This window comes from Pelophylax lessonae (assembly GCF_965119305.1).
Source record: "Pelophylax lessonae genome assembly, chromosome: 4".
NCBI classification, from domain to species: domain Eukaryota; kingdom Metazoa; phylum Chordata; class Amphibia; order Anura; family Ranidae; genus Pelophylax; species Pelophylax lessonae.
The window spans coordinates 613,686,910-613,709,579 of NC_138771.1; the positions used below are offsets into that span (position 1 = coordinate 613,686,910).

A 22,670-nucleotide genomic window follows, 5' to 3' on the forward strand; every position below is an offset into this window, starting at 1 on the left:
GGTGCTGCCTGTTCCAAACTCCTCCTACTCCTCATCCAGCCTTTTAGGGGTACAAACAATAGTAATTGGGGCCTAGTGTGGTTTTGTACGTGTGAGATACATACACTTTTTTTGATCATATTTTCTATTCTGCTATTCAATAAAAACCTTGGGGGAACAGTTAAATTGTGGGATAGTCTGTGTTGGTACGTGTGAGATCCACCTTTCAAAGTTTTTGGGGTTCATCTCATACTTCTGAAGATTTGAGGGTACTGCCTGTTCCAAACTCCTACTACTCCTCATCCAGCCTTTTAGGGGTACAAACAATAGTAATTGGGGCCTAGTGTGGTTTTGTACGTGTGAGATACATACACTTTTTTTGATCATATTTTCTATTCGGCTATTCAGTAAAAACCTTTGGGGAACAGTTAAATTGCGGGATAGTCTGTGTTGGTACGTGTAAGATCCACCTTTCCAAGTTTTTGGGGTTCATCTCATACTTCTGAAGATTTGAGGGTGCTGCCTGTTCCAAACTCCTCCTACTCCTCATCCAGCCTTTTAGGGGTACAAACAATAGTAATTGGGGCCTAGTGTGGTTTTGTACGTGTGAGATACATACACTTTTTTTGATCATATTTTCTATTCCGCTATTCAATAAAAACCTTTGGGGAACAGTTAAATTGCGGGATAGTCTGTGTTGGTACGTGTGAGATCCACCTTTCCAAGTTTTTGGGGTTCATCTCATACTTCTGAAGATTTGAGGGTACTGCCTGTTACAAACTCCTCCTACTCCTCATCCAGCCTTTTAGGGGTACAAACAATAGTAATTGGGGCCTAGTGTGGTTTTGTACGTGTGAGATACATACACTTTTTTGATCATATTTTCTATTCCGCTATTCAATAAAAACCTTTGGGAAACAGTTAAATTGCGGGATAGTCTGTGTTGGTAGGTGTGAGATCCACCTTTCCAAGTTTTTGGGGTTCATCTCATACTTCTGAAGATTTGAGGTTGCTGCCTGTTCCAAACTCTTCCTACTCCTCATCCAGCCTTTTAGGGGTACAAACAATAGTAATTGGGGCCTAGTGTGGTTTTGTACGTGTGAGATACATACACTTTTTTTGATCATATTTTCTATTCCGCTATTCAATAAAAACCTTTGGGAAACAGTTAAATTGCGGGATAGTCTGTGTTGGTACGTGTGAGATCCACCTTTCCAAGTTTTTGGGGTTCATCTCATACTTCTGAAGATTTGAGGTTGCTGCCTGTTCCAAACTCCTCCTACTCCTCATCCAGCCTTTTAGGGGTACAAACAATAGTAATTGGGGCCTAGTGTGGTTTTGTACGTGTGAGATACATACACTTTTTTTGATCATATTTTCTATTCCGCTATTCAATAAAAACCTTTGGGGAACAGTTAAATTGCGGGATAGTCTGTGTTGGTAGGTGTGAGATCCACCTTTCCAAGTTTTTGGGGTTCATCTCATACTTCTGAAGATTTGAGGGTACTGCCTGTTCCAAACTCCTCCTACTCCTCATCCAGCCTTTTAGGGGTACAAACAATAGTAATTGGGGCCTAGTGTGGTTTTGTACGTGTGAGATACATACACTTTTTTTGATCATATTTTCTATTCCGCTATTCAATAAAAACCTTTGGGGAACAGTTAAATTGCGGGATAGTCTGTGTTGGTACGTGTGAGATCCACCTTTCCAAGTTTTTGGGGTTCATCTCATACTTCTGAAGATTTGAGGGTGCTGCCTGTTCCAAACTCCTCCTACTCCTCATCCAGCCTTTTAGGGGTACAAACAATAGTAATTGGGGCCTAGTGTGGTTTTGTACGTGTGAGATACATACACTTTTTTTGATCATATTTTCTATTCCGCTATTCAATAAAAACCTTTGGGGAACATTTAATTTGCGGGATAGTCTGTGTTGGTAGGTGTGAGATCCACCTTTCCAAGTTTTTGGGGTTCATCTCATACTTCTGAAGATTTGAGGGTGCTGCCTGTTCCAAACTCCTCCTACTCCTCATCCTGCCTTTAGGGGTACAAACAATAGTAATTGGGGCCTAGTGTGGTTTTGTACGTGTGAGATACATACACTTTTTTTGATCATATTTTCTATTCCACTATTCAATAAAAACCTTTGGGGAACAGTTAAATTGCGGGATAGTCTGTGTTGGTACGTGTGAAATCCACCTTTCCAAGTTTTTTGGGTTCATCTCATACTTCTGAAGTTTTGAGGGTGCTGCCTGTTCCAAACTCCTCCTACTCCTCATCCTGCCTTTAGGGGTACAAACAATAGTAATTGGGGCCTAGTGTGGTTTTGTACGTGTGAGATACATACACTTTTTTTGATCATATTTTCTATTCCGCTAATTAATAAAAACCTTTGGGGAACAGTTAAATTGCGGGATAGTCTGTGTTGGTAGGTGTGAGATCCACCTTTCCAAGTTTTTGGGGTTCATCTCATACTTCTGAAGATTTGAGGGTGCTGCCTGTTCCAAACTCCTCCTACTCCTCATCCAGCCTTTTAGGGGTACAAACAATAGTAATTGGGGCCTAGTGTGATTTTGTACGTGAGATACATACACTTTTTTTGATCATATTTTCTATTCCGCTATTCAATAAAAACCTTTGGGGAACAGTTAAATTGTGGGATAGTCTGTGTTGGTACGTGTGAGATCCACCTTTCCAAGTTTTTGGGGTTCATCTCATACTTCTGAAGATTTGAGGGTGCTGCCTGTTCCAAACTCCTCCTACTCCTCATCCAGCCTATTAGGGGTACAAACAATAGTAATTGGGGCCTAGTGTGGTTTTGTACGTGTGAGATACATACACTTTTTTTGATCATATTTTCTATTCTGCTATTCAATAAAAACCTTTGGGGAACAGTTAAATTGCGGGATAGTCTGTGTTGGTACGTGTGAGATCCACCTTTCAAAGTTTTTGGGGTTCATCTCATACTTCTGAAGATTTGAGGGTACTGCCTGTTCCAAACTCCTCCTACTCCTCATCCAGCCTTTTAGGGGTACAAACAATAGTAATTGGGGCCTAGTGTGGTTTTGTACGTGTGAGATACATACACTTTTTTTGATCATATTTTCTATTCCGCTATTCAATAAAAACCTTTGGGGAACAGTTAAATTGCGGGATAGTCTGTGTTGGTTCGTGTGAGATCCACCTTTCCAAGTTTTTGGGGTTCATCTCATACTTCTGAAGATTTGAGGGTGCTGCCTGTTCCAAACTCCTCCTACTCCTCATCCAGCCTTTTAGGGGTACAAACAATAGTAATTGGGGCCTAGTGTGGTTTTGTACGTGTGAGATACATACATTTTTTTTATCATATTTTCTATTCCGCTATTCAATAAAAACCTTTGGGGAACAGTTAAATTGCGGGATAGTCTGTGTTGGTAGGTGTGAGATCCACCTTTCCAAGTTTTTGGGGTTCATCTCATACTTCTGAAGATTTGAGGTTGCTGCCTGTTCCAAACTCCTCCTACTTCTCATCCAGCCTTTTAGGGGTACAAACAATAGTAATTGGGGCCTAGTGTGGTTTTGTACGTGTGAGATACATACACTTTTTTTGATCATATTTTCTATTCCGCTATTCAATAAAAACCTTTGGGGAACATTTAAATTGCGGGATAGTTTGTGTTGGTAGGTGTGAGATCCACCTTTCCAAGTTTTTGGGGTTCATCTCATACTTCTGAAGATTTGAGGGTGCTGCCTGTTCCAAACTCCTCCTACTCCTCATCCAGCCTTTTAGGGGTACAAACAATAGTAATTGGGGCCTAGTGTGGTTTTGTACGTGTGAGATACATACACTTTTTTTGATCATATTTTCTATTCCGCTATTCAATAAAAACCTTTGGGGAACAGTTAAATTGCGGGACAGTCTGTGTTGGTAGGTGTGAGATCCACCTTTCCAAGTTTTTGGGGTTCATCTCATACTTCTGAAGATTTGAGGTTGCTGCCTGTTCCAAACTCCTCCTACTCCTCATCCAGCCTTTTAGGGGTAAAAACAATAGTAATTGGGGCCTAGTGTGGTTTTGTACGTGTGAGATACATACACTTTTTTTGATCATATTTTCTATTCCGCTATTCAATAAAAACCTTTGGGGAACATTTAAATTGCGGGATAGTTTGTGTTGGTAGGTGTGAGATCCACCTTTCCAAGTTTTTGGGGTTCATCTCATACTTCTGAAGATTTGAGGGTGCTGCCTGTTCCAAACTCCTCCTACTCCTCATCCAGCCTTTTAGGGGTACAAACAATAGTAATTGGGGCCTAGTGTGGTTTTGTACATGTGAGATACATACACTTTTTTTGATCATATTTTCTATTCCGCTATTCAATAAAAACCTTTGGGGAACAGTTAAATTGCGGGATAGTCTGTGTTGGTACGTGTGAAATCCACCTTTCCAAGTTTTTGGGGTTCATCTCATACTTCTGAAGATTTGAGGGTGCTGCCTGTTCCAAACTCCTCCTACTCCTCATCCTGCCTTTAGGGGTACAAACAATAGTAATTGGGGCCTAGTGTGGTTCTGTACGTGTGAGATACATACACTTTTTTTGATCATATTTTCTATTCCGCTATTTAATCAAAACCTTTGGGTATAAACAATTAAATTGCGGGATAGTCTGTGTGGGTACGTGAGATACACCTTTCCAATTTTTGGAGCGCATCTCATACTGCCGAGGATTTGAGGGTGCTTCAGTCTGCCTCCTGCCTTTTCCGAACTCCTCCTACTCCTCATCCTGCCTTAAGGGTACAAAAAATTGTAATCAGGGCCTAGATTGTGTTTGTACATGTGAGATACACCGTTTTGTAAAATTTGTCCTATTCCGCTATTCAATATACACCCTGTTTGAGTGTAAAAAATTAAATTGCGGGATAGTCTGTATTGGTACATGTGAGATACACCTTTTTAAATTTGTTTGGCACATCTCCTTCTCTCTTTCTACCGCTGAGGATTGCAGGGCGCTTCAGTTTGCCTCCTGTTCCCAACTCCTGCTACTCCTCTTCCTCATCCTGCCTTTAGTGTACCAAAAATTGTAATCGGGGCCTAGTCTGTGTTTGTACGTGTGAGATACACCGTATTATAAAATTTTTCCTATTCCGCTATTCAATATACACCCTTTTGGAGTGTAAAAAAATTAAATTACGGCATAGTCTGTATCAGTACGTGTGAGATACACCTTTTAAATTTGTTTGGCGCATCTCCTTCCCCCGCCAAGGATTGCAGGGCGCTTCAGTTTGGCTCCTGTTCCCAACTCCTCCTACTCCTCTTCCTCATCCTGCCTTTAGGGTACAAAAAATTGTAATCGGGGTCTAGTTTGTGTTTGTACGTGTGAGATACACCGTTTTGTAATATTTGTCCTATTCCGCTATTCAATATACACCCTGTTTGAGTGTAAAAAATTAAATTGTGGGATAGTCTGTATCGGTACATGTGAGATACACCTTTTTAAATTTGTTTGGCGCATCTCCTTCTACCGCCGAGGATTGCAGGGCGCTTCAGTTTGCCTCCTGTTCCCAACTCCTCCTACTCCTCTTCCTCATCCTCCCTTTAGGGTACAAAAAATTTTAATCGGGGCCTAGTCTGTGTTTGTAAGTGTGAGATACTCCGTTTTTTATCCTATTCCGCTATTCAATATACACCCTTTTGGGGTAAAAAAAATTAAATTGCGGCATAGTTTGCATATTTGACTGTGAGATACACCCGTGCGATACTGTTGTTGTTTTGTTCCGCTATTCAATAAACACCTTTCTAGGGCAAGATCTTAAATTACAGAAATATGAGGAGACCGTCAAATAGGGGCCGTGGCCTGGGTCGTGGTGCTGCTGGTAGAGCTCCTGTTGCAAGGAGAGGACGTGGTCGATCTGTGCCAGCTACACGCACAAGTGAAACACCTTCCTCAAGTGTTAGTAGGCGACAGAACCTGCATCAGTATTTGGTAGGGCATCATACGCCTCTAGAAGTGATGAGGCCAGAACACAGAGAGGCGATAGTAGATTGGTTTGCTGCTGACAGTGCCTCCAGTTCCTTCACATTGTCTCCCACCCAGTCTACTGCAGAAAGGTCAGAGTTGGCACCTGCAGCTGATGTCCAACCGTCTTTCACCTTACCCTTGCAAATCAGGCAAGCAGTCTGAGCCCCAAGCCATACAGCAGTCTCTTCTTCTTTTTGAGGACTCTGTCAGCAGGGTTTCCCAGGGCCATCCACCTAGCCCTGCCCCAGAAGTGGAAGAGATTGAGTGCAGCGATGCCCAACCACTTATTTCTCAAGATGAGTACATGCAAGGACCCTCACAGCACGTCTCCGATGATGACGAAACGCAGGTGCCAACTGCTGCGGCGTTTAGAATTCTGGAGACAGACAAGGAGGGCAGGGGTGAAGACTGGGTGGAAGATGATGTGGATGACGATGAGGTCCTCGACCCCACATGGAATGAACGTCATGCAGGTGACTTGAGTAGTTTGGAGGAAGAGGCGGTGGTCGCACAGAGCCACCAGCACAGCAGAAGAGGGAGCAGGGTGCAGAAGCGGAGCGGCCGTGCCCTAGACAATACGCCTGCTACTGCCCAACGCAGCAAGGGAACGAGCGCACCAAAGTCAGCTCAAGGAGTTCTCTAGCGTGGAAGTTCTTTAGAAAATGTACTGATGACAGGACACGAGTGGTTTGCACCCTGGGCAATCAGAGCCTGAAGCGAGGCATAAAGCTTCTAAACCTGAGCACAACCTGCATGATCAGGCATCTAAGTGCAAAGCACGAGCTGCAGTGGAGTAGACACCTTCAAAACCAAGAAACGTCTCTGGCTCATCCTGCTTCCTCTTCTGCTGCAGTCTCGGCCGCTCCAGCCACATCTGTAGTGATACCGGCACCTGCCACCCCGCAAACAGAGGATCTGTCAGCAACACCACCACCTGGGTCACCAACCATCTCTACCATCAATGTCCCGTGGAAGCGTTCAGCTTTCCATCTCCCAAACACTTGAGAGGAAGAGGAAGTACCCCCCTACCCACCCGCGATCCCTGGCCCTGAATGCCAGCATTTTAAAATTCTTGGACTTTAAAATGCTGTCATTCCGTCTGGTGGAGACGCACAGTTTTAAAAACCTTATGTCGGTGGCTGTCCCACAGTACGTCGTGCCCAGCCGCCACTACTTTTCCAGGCAAGCCATCCCTTCCCTGCACAACCAAGTGGGGGAAAAAAATCAGGTGTGCACTGTGCAACGCCATCTGTGGCAAGGTCCACCTAACTACCGATACGTGGACCAGTAAGTACGGTCAGGGGCGTTATATCTCCCTAACGGCACACTGGGTAAATGCAGTGGCGGATGGGCCTGAGGCGGATAGCAATTTGGCGCATGTCCTTCCTCCACCGAGGATTGCAGGGCGCTTCAGTTTGCCTCCTGTTCCTAACTCCTCCTACTCCGCTTCCTCATCCTCTACCGCCTCCTCATCCGGACAGCGTAAAACCTTCACCACCAACTTCAGCACGGCCAGGGGTAAATGACAGCAGGCAGTTTTAAAACTTGCCTGTTTTGGGGAAAAACCACACACCGCGCAGGAGTTGTGGAGGAGCATGGAACAGCAGACAAATGAGTGGTTGCTGCCAGCGAGCCTCAAGCCCGGCCTGGTGGTGTGCGATAACGGGCAAAATCTCATAGCAGCTCTGGGCCTAGCCGGTTTTACGCACATCCCTTGCCTGGCGCATGTGCTGAATTTGGTGGTGCAGAGGTTCCTTAAAAACTACCCCGATATGTCAGAGCTGCTGCAGAAAGTGTGGGCCGTCTGTGCGCACATTCGGCGTTCTCACCCTGCTGCTGCTCGCCTGTCAGCGCTGCAGCGTAACTTCGGCCTTCCCGCTCACCGCCTCATATGTGATGTGCCCACAAGGTGGAACTCCACCTTGCACATGCTGGTAAGACTGTGCGAGCAGCAGCAGGCCATAGTGGAGTCTCAGCTGCAGCACGCACGCGTGAGTCGCTCTGCAGAACAGCACCACTTCACCACCAATAACTGGGCCTCCATGCGAGACCTGTGTGCCTTGTTGCGCTGTTTTGAGTACTCCACCAACATGGCCAGTGCCGATGACGCCGTTGTCAGCTTAACTATCCCACTTCTATGCCTCCTTAAAAAAACAATTCGGGCAATGATGGAAGAGGATGTGGCACAGGATGAGGAGGAGGAGGAGGAGGAGGATGAAGAGGTAACATTTCTAAGGCTTTCAGGGCAGTCATTCACAAGGGGCTCCGAGGGTGGGTTCCTGCACACACAAATGCCAGGGACACAATTGTCCAGCAGGGGCACAGTTCTGGAGGATGAGGAGGATGAGGAGGAGGAGACGGAGGAGGAGATGGAACCATGTTCACAGCAGGGTGGCACCCAGGCCAGCTCATGGCCATCACTGGTGCGTGGCTGGGGGGATACAGAGGACACAGCCTTTCGTTGCCTCTGGGCAGCCTGGCACACATGAGCGATAACATGCTGCAGTGTCTCCACAATGACCGCCGAGTTGCCCACATTCTAACTTGTGCTGATTACTGGGTGGCCACGCTGCTGGATCCCTGTTACAAGGACAACGTACCATCCTTAATTCACTCACTGGAGTGCAATCGCAAGATGCGCGAGTATAAGCGCACGCTGGTAGACGCGATGCTGCTGGCATTCCCACCTGACAGCGGGGCCACAGTGGAAGCACAAGGCAGAGGAGGAGGAGGAGGAGGAGGAAGAGGTCACCAACGCAACCAGGGCACCGCCAGCACCTCAGAAGGCAGGGTTAGCATGGCCGAAATGTGGAAAAGCTTTGTCAGCACGCCACAACAAACAGCAGCACCAGCAGCTCATATGGAACGTCTTAGCAGGAGGCAGCATTTCAAGAACATGGTGGAGCAGTATGTGTGCACACGCCTAGACGTACTGAATGAGGGGTCTGCCCCCTTCAACTTCTGGGTCTCCAAGTTGGGCACATGGCCTGAGCTTGCCCTTTACGCCTTGGAGGTGCTGGCGTGCCTTGCAGCCAGTGTATTATCTGAACAGGTATTTAGCACGGCTGGGGGCGTTATCACAGACAAGCGCAGCTGCCTGTCCAGAGACAATGTGGACAAGCTCACGTTCATTAAAATGAACCAGGCATGGATCCCACGGGACTTTTCCGTACATTGTGCAGAATAGCGATGGATACCGACCTTACCCAGCCATTGTTCTATTTTTGCTCTTTCTCACTCTTTTGGGGTGTACCCTCATTTAAAATTTGTGAAAAGAAGCAGTGTTGGCTACCTCGTCCTCCTCAGGGCCAGATTAACGTAGGGGCTATTGGAGCTGCAGCTCCAGGCCCCTACCTTTATATAGGGCCTGGGTTGGCCATATTCACTGTTACCGCTCTTCTGTCACTTGTAAACACAGAAGTCTGGCTTCTATGCTCTCTTCCCCAGGCAGCTCCCTCAGAACCTCCCCACACAGCACGAAGGCTGGACAAGGAGGGACAGTTGCCGATGCATGGATGTGTTTATGGGCTTCAGAGACAGCATCCCATGTTGAATTAGGCATGCATGGCTGCACCCTTCCTCCTCTGGGTGCATGCCAAGGCACGGCCCTTAAGGCCCTTCAAAATCCTCAGCACCAAGCCCATGATGCTCTTAATCCGGCCCTGGTCCTCCTCCACCGCCGCTTCCACCTACACCGCCCATAGGTGTGCGCAGTCTATTGCATTAGGGTGTGCACCCCAAAGTTTAAATACACATACACGTGTTTGCCTACATGTACATGGCCTCGATACATTACTCTCCCTGCTGGCAAAGAGAAATAGAGCAGAGCAGGTCCGAGGGAGATCTTTCCCATCTCCTCACTGGCAAACAGAGCGATAATGCTATGTGCCCTAGGTGATTAGGGTGTGCCCAGGCACATCCGGCACACCCTGTGCGCACGCCTATGAGACCGCCACATCCACCACCACCTCAACCTCCCTCCTACTCCATATGGGCCTCGTCCTTCAGAGATGAAGAACATTGTTTTATTTTTCTGTTTTTTTTTTTTTTTTGTTGTTTTAAGTTATTTCCCTATCCACATTTGTTTGCAGAGCACTTGCCATGCTCTTAACAATGTTTTGCTGCCATTTGCAGCACTCTAGCCCTTTCCATTGGTGTTTTAGAGCCCGCCGAACACGGACATCCAGGTGTTCGCTCAACTCTAATTATAATATATCAGTGTGTTTTAGTTTTTGAATTTGCCGCCGGTTCCACCCCCCTGCGATGCGACGCTCGCAGGGAACAGAAGCCGGGCACACAGCATCAGACGGAAGATCCGGCCGCCGTACACTGCCGGAATACATTGCGGGATCCCGGGGACAAGGTAAGTAACCTCTTCCAGGATCCAGCGACTTCTCCCTGGCGGTACCCTGAGGGGTTACCGCTAATGGCACTGAAATTCCACCCCGAGCCACACTCGAAAATACCGCTAGGGAGGTTAATGGCATCCCAGTCCTAGTCCATAGGGTTCAATATTGAGTTGGCCCACCCTTTGCAGCTATACCAGCTTCAACACGTGGAAGGCTGTCAACAAGGTATAGAAGTGTGTCTATGGAATGTTTGACCATTCTTCCAGAAGCACATTTGTGAGGTCTGGCACTGATGTTGGATGAGAAGGCCTGGCCCGCAGTCTCCGCTCTAATTCATCCCAAAGGTGTTCTGTTGGGTTGAGGTCAGGACTCTGCAGACGAGTCAAGCTTCTCCACCCCAAACTCGCTCATCCATGTCTTTATGGACCTTGCTTTGTGTCAAACATTCCCAGAGACACACTCCTAAACCTTGTGGACAGCCTTCTCAGAAGAGTTGAAGCGGTTATAGCTGCAACTCAATATTGAACCCTAGGGACTAAGACTGGGATGCCATTAAAGTTTGAGTAAAGGTAGGCTTTTACTCAGGTTTATAGGTGAACCTGCGATCTCTGTCTGCGTCACAGAACCCCCCCCCCCCCCCACACGTCAGTAAGCATGAGGTATACATTTAACCCTTTGATCACTCATGGGGTTAACCCCTTTCCTGCCAGTGTCATTATTACAGTAACAGTGCATATTTATAGCACTGATTACTGTAGTATTGTCACTGGTACCCCCAAAAGTGTCAAAAATGTCAGTTAGATTTTTAATTTTTTTTTTGGGGAATGTTATATAGCAGAATGAAAAATATATATATATATATATATATATATTTTTTTTTTTAAATTGTCATTTTTTTTTTTGTTTATAGCGCAAAAATTAAAAATCCCACAGGTGATCAAATACCACCAAAAGAAAGCTCTAAATTTTGTTTGGATACAGCATCGCACGATCGCGCAATTGTCCGTTAAAGTAATGCAATCTTCAGAAGTGGTTAAAGAAGTAATGGCAGAGTGGATACATATAGATCAAGTCGGGTTCGTCCCAGGAAGGGAAGGTAAGGAAAATGGGGTAAGAACATTACTTCTTCAACAAAAAGTGAAAAAAGAAGGGACCTTTTTCTGTTTTTGTCAGTAGACACAGAGAAAGCGTTTGATAGAGTAGATTGGGGTTTTATGATAACAACACTGAAAGAGATGGGGATAGGACCAAGAATGATTCATTGGATCACAATGTTATATAAAGAACCAGGAGCAGCGGTTAGGGTAAATGGTCACAAGAGTTTGAGCTGAAGAATGGCACAAGACAAGGATGTCCTTTATCACCCCTTTTATTTATTCTGACCCTTGAACCCTTGTTGGCAAAGATTAGGAATAGTATAGATATAAAGGGAGTAAATGTAGGAGGAGAAGAACATAAAGTGGCCGCTTACGTGGACGACTTATTGTTCTAGGTTACTAGCCCTAGAACAACTTTGCCAAATATAAGTAAGATCCTGAAACAGTATGGAGAACTGTCAAATTTTAAAATAAATCCTCAAAAATCAGAAATTTTAAATGTAAAATTAGATAAGGCCGAAAGGAAAAAGTTACAGGAAGAATTAAATGGCAGGAAAAAATGAGATATCTGGGTGTAAAAACTAACATCAAATCTGAAAGACATATTAAATAAACTATATCCCATTACTTAACGAAATTAAAGAAGAGCTTAGGAAAAACTTGAATATAATTAAAATGGTTATTTTACCAAAAGCTCTGTATCAATTTCATATGCTCCCGATATATATATATATATATACACCACAGGTTTATTTTAATACACTTAAAAAAAAATTAGTGGATTTATTTAGCAACATAAAAAACCGAGAATCAAGTATGATGTGATAACTTAGTAATGATAAAATGAAATCAGGCTTAGCGGCTCCAGATTTTAAATGATATTACAAAGCTGTTTTATTAACTAGAATTTTAGATTGGAGACATAATGCACATGGGAAGGGATGGGTTGAAATATAATTTTTTTTAAGCGGAACACTTTTAAAGAAGATGATATGGATTCCACGAAAACATCTGTATTTTTCAAAAAACATGAGCACACTCACTAAAGTAGTATTTTGGAAATGGGATTTGATTTATAAACAGAGGAAATGGGAATATAATTCACCACTGATTCCATTAGTTGGAACAGACTACTTTGCACCAGGGAATAAAATAATGGGCGGGGGTTGGATTAAAGACAAAAATTCACAATTAAAAGATAGTATTAAGGATGGAGAGATTTGCACAATGGAAGAAATGAAACATCAAAAGGATATTCTGATGATAAATGAATAGAGATACTATCAACTAAAACATTTGATTAAAACCTTGCCCCAACCAGTGAGAACGGGAAAAAATCTATTGCCTTTTGAACAAATTTTAAGTATAAAACCAGCATTGAAACAAGGAACATCTCAAATACATATTTTAACAAGCTTGATGGATTCCACCAGACATGGGAGTAAGTCACACATGTGCAAGTCACAAGCAAGTCTCAAGTCTTAACCTTCAAGTCTCAAGCAAGTCCCAAGTTACTGTGGCGAAAAGCAAGCAAGTCAAGTCGAGTCCCTGCTAGAAGTGAAGCAAATAAAGTCAAGTCATTTATTTTGGTCAAGTCACAAATCAAGTCAAAATACTGATCTACCCCAATCTTCACCTTTAAATCAGTTAAAAGTCATTGGTCAGGAAAGGTTTTGTTTTATTTTCAACATTAACAAAACTGCTTAGTGCTTTTTTCTTGCCATATTAAAGAAACACTTTGAATGCCCAAACAGCTCAAAATCCTTCGTCCGGTCATATTTCAACACCACAGTCGCTAAAAACATGTTAAGTATTATTATTATAAGGAACTACAAAAGATATAAAAATGTGGGAAATTAACTATAAATGTATCTCAAGGTGGTATATAACGCTGAGTCAGGCACATAAATACCAACCTGAAAAATCACCATTATGTTGGAGAGGGTGTGGGTTAAGGGGGACTATGTCACATATTTGGTGGGAGTGTCCAATTATACAGAGGTTTTGGGGGGAAATAGTGAATCTTACTAAGGAAAAAACGGGAACTAAAATGCAGAAGTCTCCAGATATGTGTCTATTTCATAATAATAAATTCTCAATAAAGCAATATAAAATGAAAATTATGCCCCACTTGATAAATGCTGCAAAATATTTAATTCCGAAAGGGTGGCAAGTGCCAGAAAGCCCAAAAGTAGGGAACTGGATCAGAAAGGTTGATAATATATTTATCTTAGAGGAATTATATTATTTGGGAGAAAATAAAATAGGAAAGTTTTAAATAATCTGGAAAGACTGGAAGGTTTTTAAAGGTACAAAGAAGTTTGTGGAATTAGTGAGAGAATAAATCTAATAAGGAAGCAGGAGGGATACAGAGAGGAGAAGGATTAGGGAGGACTGGGGAGGTGGGTGGGAGAGGGTGTGTGCGTGTGTGTGTGGGGGGGGGGGATATAATGGTTATAAATGTCATTTGATAATGATGTAATAATGTGTGTGATAATTTGTGTGATAATTTGTAAAATGGAAAAACAAATAAAATTCATATAATAAAAAAAAATGACATTACTGGCACGTACTGTGAACTGTCACATTGGTTGTGCATTCAACCAAACTGTTAAACCATCCAATTGCTGGTGTCATAACTGATCATATGTGCAACTCCATGGCAGTTGTAGATTAAACAAAGGCCAAGATTGCAGCTTCCTTGGCTGAAAACAATATAAGGTTTACTTCCACTTTAACCACTTCCCCCGCCGGCGGGGAAAGTTCACCCTAGAGAACACCAAGGACCAGATGTTCCCTGGCAGTCTCTTTGACTCTCAGAGACCCAGGCATGACGTTATGACTTCACGTCTGGCCTAGCAGTTGTAAATACTGCCGTGTTCTCAGCTGGAAAGCCGAGATCATTTTTTTTTTCTTTTAATCCCAGGCTTTCCAGCCTGGAGGAGAGATTTAAAGGGAAAGTGTAAAAATAAAAAAATAAAAATAAAATAAACAAAAAAAAATTGAAAGTGCCTCCGTTTCTCGCATGATTACATGCAGAAGCGAACACATACGTATGTCACGCCCACATATGTAAATGGCATTCAATCCACACATGTGAGGTATTACAGCAACAATTCTAGCCCAAGACCTCCTCTGTAACTCTAAACTGGTAACCTGTAAAAAAATGTTAAAACATTGCTTATGAAGATTTTTAAGTAACAAAGTTTGGCGCTATTCCACAATAGGGATGATCGAACGGTTCGGGTCGACCATCGGTTCGACCCGAACATTGACTGTTCGAAATTCGGCTGAATTCCGAACTTTTTGCTGAAAAAGTTCGGAATTCGGCAACCAGAACTGACCAAAATGCAATGGGACAGGAACTGGGCTTTAAAAGCTGTGATTGGACCAGAACTATCAGTAAAAGTCAATTGAGGGGGCAGGAGAATGCTAGGAATGTGATTGGAGTGACTAGGGGGTCCAGAGGCCAATCATTAGTGAATAAACCCCCCAGTATATAAGATAGCCCCGCCAAATCTCTACCATTTTAATACAGGGCTGTGGAAGAGAGTGGAAGCAGTTCTGTTACTTTGGCTCTCAAAGTGTCATTTAGCAATTATTAGTGTGAGGAAAGGGATATCTAGTGTAGTTAGGGTACTATTTTCCACTATAGTTAGATTTAATAATCTAGTTTCTGTAGGGAAAGTGTTAAGTGTAAGGGGACCATAGTGTAGTGTAGGGTTAACTGACTCTGACTGCTATGGCAGGGTGACAACGCCCTTCCATTTCAGGGTGACCGCTATAGGGAAAAGATTGTTTCTCTTAGAACACTTATAGAACCGGATAGTGGCTTCGCCCCTGTCACCCTGCTTTTTGTTGCAGGCGTTTATAGGGCTTTTTTGAGGACATGTTTGGAGTCAGGCATGACATCTGAACTTCTGTGTAGGGGTATATATATACACACACATGTATGTATGTATATATACACATACGCATATATAGGTGTGAAAGTAGCAGAACACTATGCTTGCGCTAATGAAATAATTAACACCCATATGGCTTCTCTGCTATAACACCTATATATGTGTATGTGTATAAATACATATAAGTGTGTGTGTATATATACCCCTATACAGAATTTCAGATGTTTTGCCTGCCTCCAAAGACCCCAAAAAAATGCCCAAAAAAAATGCCTGCTGCAAAAACACACATATATATACACACACATGTATTTATATATACACATACACATATATAGGTGTGAAAGTAGCAGAACACTATGCTTGTGCTAATGAAATAATTAACACCCATATGGCTTCTCTGCTATAACACCTATATATATGTATATGTATATATACATACATGTGTGTGTATATATACCCCTACACAGAAGTACAGATGTTATGCCTGCCTCCAAAGAGCCCCAAAAAATGCCCAAAAAAACACCTGCGCCAAAAAAAAACGCCCTGGTGTGTTGTTTCAGGCGTTTTTTTGGGGGAATTTTTTGGGGGTCTTTGGAGGCAGGCATAACATCTGAACTTCTGTATAGGGGTATATATACACACACACTTATATGTATTTATGCACATACACATATATAGGTGTTATAGCAGAGAAGCCATATGGGTGTTAATTATTTCATTAGCGCAAGCATAGGGTTCTGCTACTTTCACACCTATATGTGTGTATGTGTATATATACATACATGTGTGTGTGTATATATACCCCTACACAGAAGTACCGATGTTATACCTGCCTCCAAAGACGCCCAAAAAATGCCCAAACAAACGCCAGCTACAAAAGCGCCCTGGTGTGTTTTTGCAGCAGGCGTTTTTTTTGGGCATTTTTTGGGGGTCTTTGGAGGCAGGCAAAACATCTGAAATTCTGAATAGGGGTATATAAACACACACACACTTATATGTATTTATACGCATACACATATATAGGTGTTATAGCAGAGAAGCAATATGGGTGTTAATTATTTCATTAGCGCAAGCATAGTGTTCTGCTACTTTCACACCAATATATGTGTATGTGTATCAGTGTTAATTTTGGCAGCAAATTTCAATTTAGTTTTAGTCTTAGTCTTAGGACTAAAATGGCATTTTAGTTTTAGTCCCATTTTAGTCTTCTGCAAGTGTTTTAGTTTTAGTCATATTTAGTTGACTAAAACTCCAGTACATTTTAGTCGACTAAAACGTCCTACATTTTGGTCGACTAAAACTAATTTTAGTCATCTATAATCGAATGGGTGTAGTTCAATTGTAATTTGTAATGCATTATTTAAGCATTGCTCTACAATTTCCAAACTCATTATATACTACTGCTGGTCCTGGAGTGAAAAATCAAATTTGTTATTATTTATGGTGGTATTAAGCTTTCAGCATGCACCAGTGTTAATTTTGGCAGCAAACTTCGATTTAGTTTTAGTTATAGTATTTTGACTAAAATGCCATTTTAGTTTTAGTTGTATTTTAGTCATCTGAATTGTTTTAGTTTTAGTCATATTTTAGTCGACTAAAATTGTGTTAATTTAGTCGACGAAAACGTTTTAGTCGGTTTTAGTCGACAAAATTAACACTGATGTGTATATATACATACATATATATATACCCCTACACAGAAGTTCTGATGTTATGCCTGCCTCCAAAGACCCCCAAAAATGCCCAAAAAAACGCCTGCTACTAAACCGGGAAGGTGTAAAAATAGCGGAGCCACTATCCTGTTCTATATTAATTCTAATACAAACAAACTTTTCTGGTTCTGGACATGCTACAGAGCTGAAACTTCAGAGGTACACTTTTTAGACCCCCCCAGACACTAAATCCAAAGAAATCTCTTTTTTTTTTTTCAATAATTTTTTCAATAATTGGCTCTCTATCAAAAATGACAATTTTTAAGAACTTTTTTTGTGTGATTAATAGTCCCTGGGGCATGACCCAGAACCCTAGGCACTTCTTAGGGGCATTTATTGGGTTTTAGGGCTTCAAAATGGTGTTTTTTGATTACCGAAGTTCGGGTCCCATTGATTTCAATGGGGTTCTGAAATCCGGCCGAACTTTCGGGTAGTTTGGGTGTTCTGGCCGAACTGAACTTTTGAAAAGTTCAATCATCCCTATTCCACAAGTGTTTTAAGCCTGACATGTTAGGTATCTATTTACTCAGCATAACATCATCTTTCACATTATACAAATAAATTGGGCTAACTTTAGTGTTTTTTTTAATTCATTGAAAAATTGCTGCACACATACCGTGTGATATAAAAAGTTGCAGCGACCGCCATTTTATTCCCTAGGGTCTCTGCTAAAAAACATATATAATGTTTGGGGGTTCTGAGAAATTTTCTAGAAAAAAAATTATGTTTTTTACATGTAGGAGTGGAGTGGCGGAATTGGCCTAATTTTCAAAAGTTTTGAGAGTTATGAAAACATTGGTTAGCAAAAGTTGAACTGAACTATAATCTTCTAACCTCAATCCTCCTAAGGGTATTCGGAAAGCTTGTCTTTACCCCATCCTTTGCTACTCCAAACAATACAAATGCTGACCCTTCCACATCTTTCCCATAGAGGTACCTGGGAAAAGAAATAGAAGAACGCAGTAAACAAACCAACCAATGAAACATTTGTTAATGAGCAACGCACACTTCCTGAACAGATATTACGGATCACTAGAATAGATATCACCGTTCACTGAGAAATCTGAATATTTGTATGATAGATAGATAGATAGATAGATAGATAGATAGATAGATAGATAGATAGATAGATAGATAGATAGATAGATAGATAGATAGATAGATAGATAGATAGATAGATAGATAGATAGATAGATAGATAGATAGATAGATAGATAGATAGATAGATAGATAGATAGATAGATAGATAGATAGATAGATAGATAGATTTATATAGTTTTTTCCATCACATATTTACGCTGTACTCACCTTACTCTTAAATCTACGACAAAATTTTGATCATCAATGTAAAAGAATTTTTGGTCTGGGATCAGTTGGATTTCAAATGTTGGCAATGCTAAAGACAGAGAAAGACGGTATTAGGAAGTTACACATTTATTTTTACCTTGACAGTACAGGACAAAATACTTACAGCCCAACTGAACTTTCACTTTAAACCACTTACCTTCCAGTTGCATCAAAACAAAGGTGTTTGACCACTTGCCGACCAGCTGCCGCAGTTATACAGCGGCAGGTCGGCAGGTTCTCACGAATCACCGTACCTGTAAAGTGGTCCGTGGGAGCGATCCTGGGGGCGTTCACCAGCGGGGAAGACGATCCACAGGGCTGATTACCGCCGGACACCCGCGATCGCTCCCCGTCAAGAGAGAACAGCAGTCTGCTGTTGTAAACACAGCAGACCATTGTTGTCTCTGGAATGAACATAAGCCCACCCCCCCCCCCCCCCACAGTTCGAAAACACCCCCTAGGCTCACACTTAACCCTTTGATCACCCCTGGTGTTAACCCCTTCCCTGCCAGTGTGATTAAAACAGTAACAGTGCATATTTTTAGTACTGATTACTGTAATAATGTCACTGGTCCCCCCAAAAGTGTCAAAAATGTCAGTTAGGGGTCCGATCTGTCCCATTAAAAATCTCTGATCACCGCCATTACTAGTAAAAAAAAAAAAATATAAAATAAAAATGACATAAATCTTTCCCTTAGTTTGTAGATGCAATAATTTTTCTGCAAACCAATCAAAATACGCTTATTGTTTTTTTTTTACCAAAAATATGTAGAAGAATACAAATTGGTCTAAAATGATGAAAAAATTTAGATTTTTTATTTTTTTTTTTGGGGGGGGGGGGGATATTATATAGCAGAAAGATATTGTTTTCATTTTTTCAGAATTGTTGCTCTTTTTTTGTTTAGAGCACAAAAAATGTAAATTGCAGAGGTGATCAAATACCACCAGAAGAAAGCTCTATTTCTGGGGAAAAAAGAACATTAATGTTATTTTGGTACAGCGTTGCATGACTGCGCAATTGTCCGTTAAAGTAACGCAGTGACGAATCACAAAAAATGGCCTGATCATTAAGGGGGAAAATCTTCCGGTCCAGAAGTGGTTAAAATCTTACATTTTATTTTCCTCAGAAAGTAGTCACATCCTGAGAAGAAAAGCCCATCCTCAGGCAGCATGTTGCATAGTGGGGCTCTTGCTCTCTTTGTGGAAGCAGTGGCCTCTCATCAGAGGAATACACGCTCTCTGCTGTGTCAGGCCCAGGCCTATGGCTTTGCATTTAGCAGTAAGTATGATCTTTTCTAATCCATAGGTCTGACTCGGGAGGGGCTGTGTTGGACCTCTGTAGAGAGAGACCACTGCTTCCACACAGACAACAAAGATCGTTCTCTGCATCCTGTTGGCACTTCATCCAGCTTTTCTACTCAGGATGTGGATGCTTTCAAAAGAAAGTAATTGGCTCACACATGTAATAAGAATAAGAATCCTCATGGTGTAGTATTATTATTAAAAATCAAAGGTAGACTCACAGTTAAAATAACTGCTATGTGTATAGGAGCTGGGACAGTGGGGTCACACACAGGTAGAAGGCTGTAGAATCCGAACTTCCGGCTTCATCTGTAACTGGAAGTGATGTCACCCGGCTCCTCCCTATGTGTTGCGTCACTGACACGTGACTTTTGTCAACCCTTGAGAAAGTTGTGTGTCAGTGATGCAACGCGTTGGGAGGAGCCGGGGGATGTCACTTCCAGTCATGGCCGAGACCAGAAGTTATCATCTAGGTGGAGATGATAAGAAAAGCTGGCTGGCTCTGCTGTGTAGCCACCCCCCTTTGACAAAGTCGGAATGATGAAACGTTAGGGTCTGGCTACACGGCAGACCGGAGAAGTGAGAGGGTGAGCGGCAGTGGTTCCTGCTTGTCAGGCACACTAGCGTGCATTTGGTGAGGACGTGGGGAACACCCCAAACCCCATATTTTACATGCGCTGTTGATTTTGGTTTATGTGAGTGCAACTACTATGTTTTAACAATTAAATTTGGAGTTTTAAACTGTATTACACTAGTGGATTCCACTTTGTTTTTCCCTATATGTACATGCGAGAGGAGAAATTATTTAAGGAGGACCCCTACACTTAATGTGTTTTGACATTGCGCTTGTAGCCCTGACCATGCAAATGGGGGGCATCTTGTTGGGGTGAGTTACCAGCTGATCAGGGAGAGGGATCACGCAGGTGGTGGATCTAAGTGGTGTTCAACATTCAGCACAGAGCTCTTTTATTCACACCTGGCTCTATTTTAGCACATTTGATTAATAGATTTTATGTGATTTATTTTGTGCACAATTACACTTTATATGTGTTTATTTTTTATGATTATTTGTTGGAATATTGTATTTTTGGCACATATTTATTTGAACACTTATTCCTTTAAAGTGTTTTTGTGCAGCTTGTGGGAGCATATTTTTCACATTTTTTTATATATTCACATTATTAATCATACTCTGAGTAGCGCAGAAGTTCACTTATTTACATTTTAAAAGAAAGACTTTGCACATCCTTTTGTTTTGATTTACCTGGAATACTCTGGAACTCACTACCCCAATCTGTCTGTCTCCTACCCTGTCCATTATTAGACAATCCTTGAAAACACTTCTCTTCAGAGAGGCCTACCCTGCTAACAAGTTCACCCCCACAGTTATCTTTTGTTTCACTTGGCTCCCCCTCTTAGATTGTAAACTCTAATGAGCAGGTCCCTCTGATTCCTCCTGTATGGAATTGTATTGTAACTGTACTGTCTGCTCTCATGTTGTAAAGCGCTGAGCAAACTTTTGACACTATATAAATGCTGTATAATAATAATAATAATAATAATAATAATAATAATAATTTATTTAGATGATGTTAACTACCGGAAGTTTATTTGGGCTTTAAAACAAATATATATAATAATAATCATCATTTTGGATGCTTTGAGGTCTATTTTATTTATAGATTTTTTTAAGAAGATACACACAACTTTCAACCCAAGATTCACCCATTTTTCTACTTTCATTCAACTGGAAAAAATATGACTCCTGGGTGAAAGTTGTGTGAATATTGTGTGAAAACATTTGTTAATAACTTCTCATTATTATGTAGCACTGCCCCCTAGAGGGCTGCTGGATATAGTATCTTCTGGATTCCCCTGGGTTACCTGTAGCAACAGTCTATGAAAACGTATCACTTTAAATACTTGGCTCAGACAATGTACAGATCAGGGGATTTTGTTTTGTAGCTTATTGTAGAACTTGGATAGGAGGAGGGATGAGTGGGATACTCCAACTGACAACTATTCACGATAGTAAGGACAACGTACTTTTGAATGCGGCAAGGCTGCTGCTTCACCCTGCCACTGAAGTGAAGATAGATTAAGTGTTCCTGCTTGCATTTCTCTTCAGGGTTCTAACTTGGGACCACTTACTCTCTTACTGTGTGTGCTGACACCCGTCCACTGACTCTCCACTGGAGTGGTCCCCTTCCTGGGCAGACCCCCGGCAAGCTTCCCGGTACTCACGGACACTGCATCCAACTCCTCTAGTCAGCTTTCTTAGAACTCCGGATTCAGCCCCACAAGGTCGACCACCTGTGACCACCATCCACAGCAGCAGAAGGAGAGACAACTGTCACCCTCATTCTGGGACCTGGCTTCCCGCCCAAAGACCCCCTGCCTCATGTGCTCTTTGCTTTTATGCCCTATCCCATGATGCACCTCTCACTGTGCAAACCCACTGGGACAGGTACAAAAGCCTGTGTGTCCTTTGCCAGGTTTCCTCCACTGTCCAACAAACCTCCTCATTTGATACAGTGGGGACACTCCCTCAGCCCACATGAATCGCCCATTGAGCACAATGAGCAGGCCTAACTACTGATCAGGCTCCCCTGATAAGCAGAAAGAGCAACCATGCTTTACCTACCTAGCACCTATCTAGGAGGGTGCTACAATTATTAATATTATTATTATTATTATTTTTTAATAAAGTAGTGCACAGTAAAAGCATCTATAATTTAAATGTAACAACCTACAACATATCAGATTTACTTTGGGAGGGTTTGCTCAGCATGGATTGCTGTATTCTTCTTTGAACAGTCTCTTATTGGTGACCCTACATTTTTTTTTAATGGTAAAAACCTCTTACCGTATTCCCTCACTTCGAAATTTGCAGTATAGTTCTGAAGAGGAGAGTTTTCGAATTTTGCTGCTATGGTCCAAGTCCCCACACTGCATAAGAAAACTGTGCATAAGTTCCATCCCCATG

General features: G+C 42.2%; 1 protein-coding gene across 1 annotated transcript in view; it reads right to left on the reverse strand.

Moving 5' to 3' along the window:
- The window catches only part of LOC309554683 (A.superbus venom factor 1-like), a gene marked incomplete at its 3' end in the record, with an annotated part of 174,990 nt that overhangs the window by 20,027 nt on the left and 132,293 nt on the right, over positions 1-22,670 (reverse strand). Inside the window, exons 6-8 of the mRNA XM_082256389.1 lie at positions 22,551-22,633; positions 18,344-18,431; positions 17,870-17,972 (exon numbers count right to left, since the gene is read on the reverse strand). Of these exons, the coding sequence (XP_082112515.1) occupies positions 17,870-17,972; positions 18,344-18,431; positions 22,551-22,633 (274 nt within the window). The remainder of the gene's footprint in view (positions 1-17,869; positions 17,973-18,343; positions 18,432-22,550; positions 22,634-22,670) is intronic.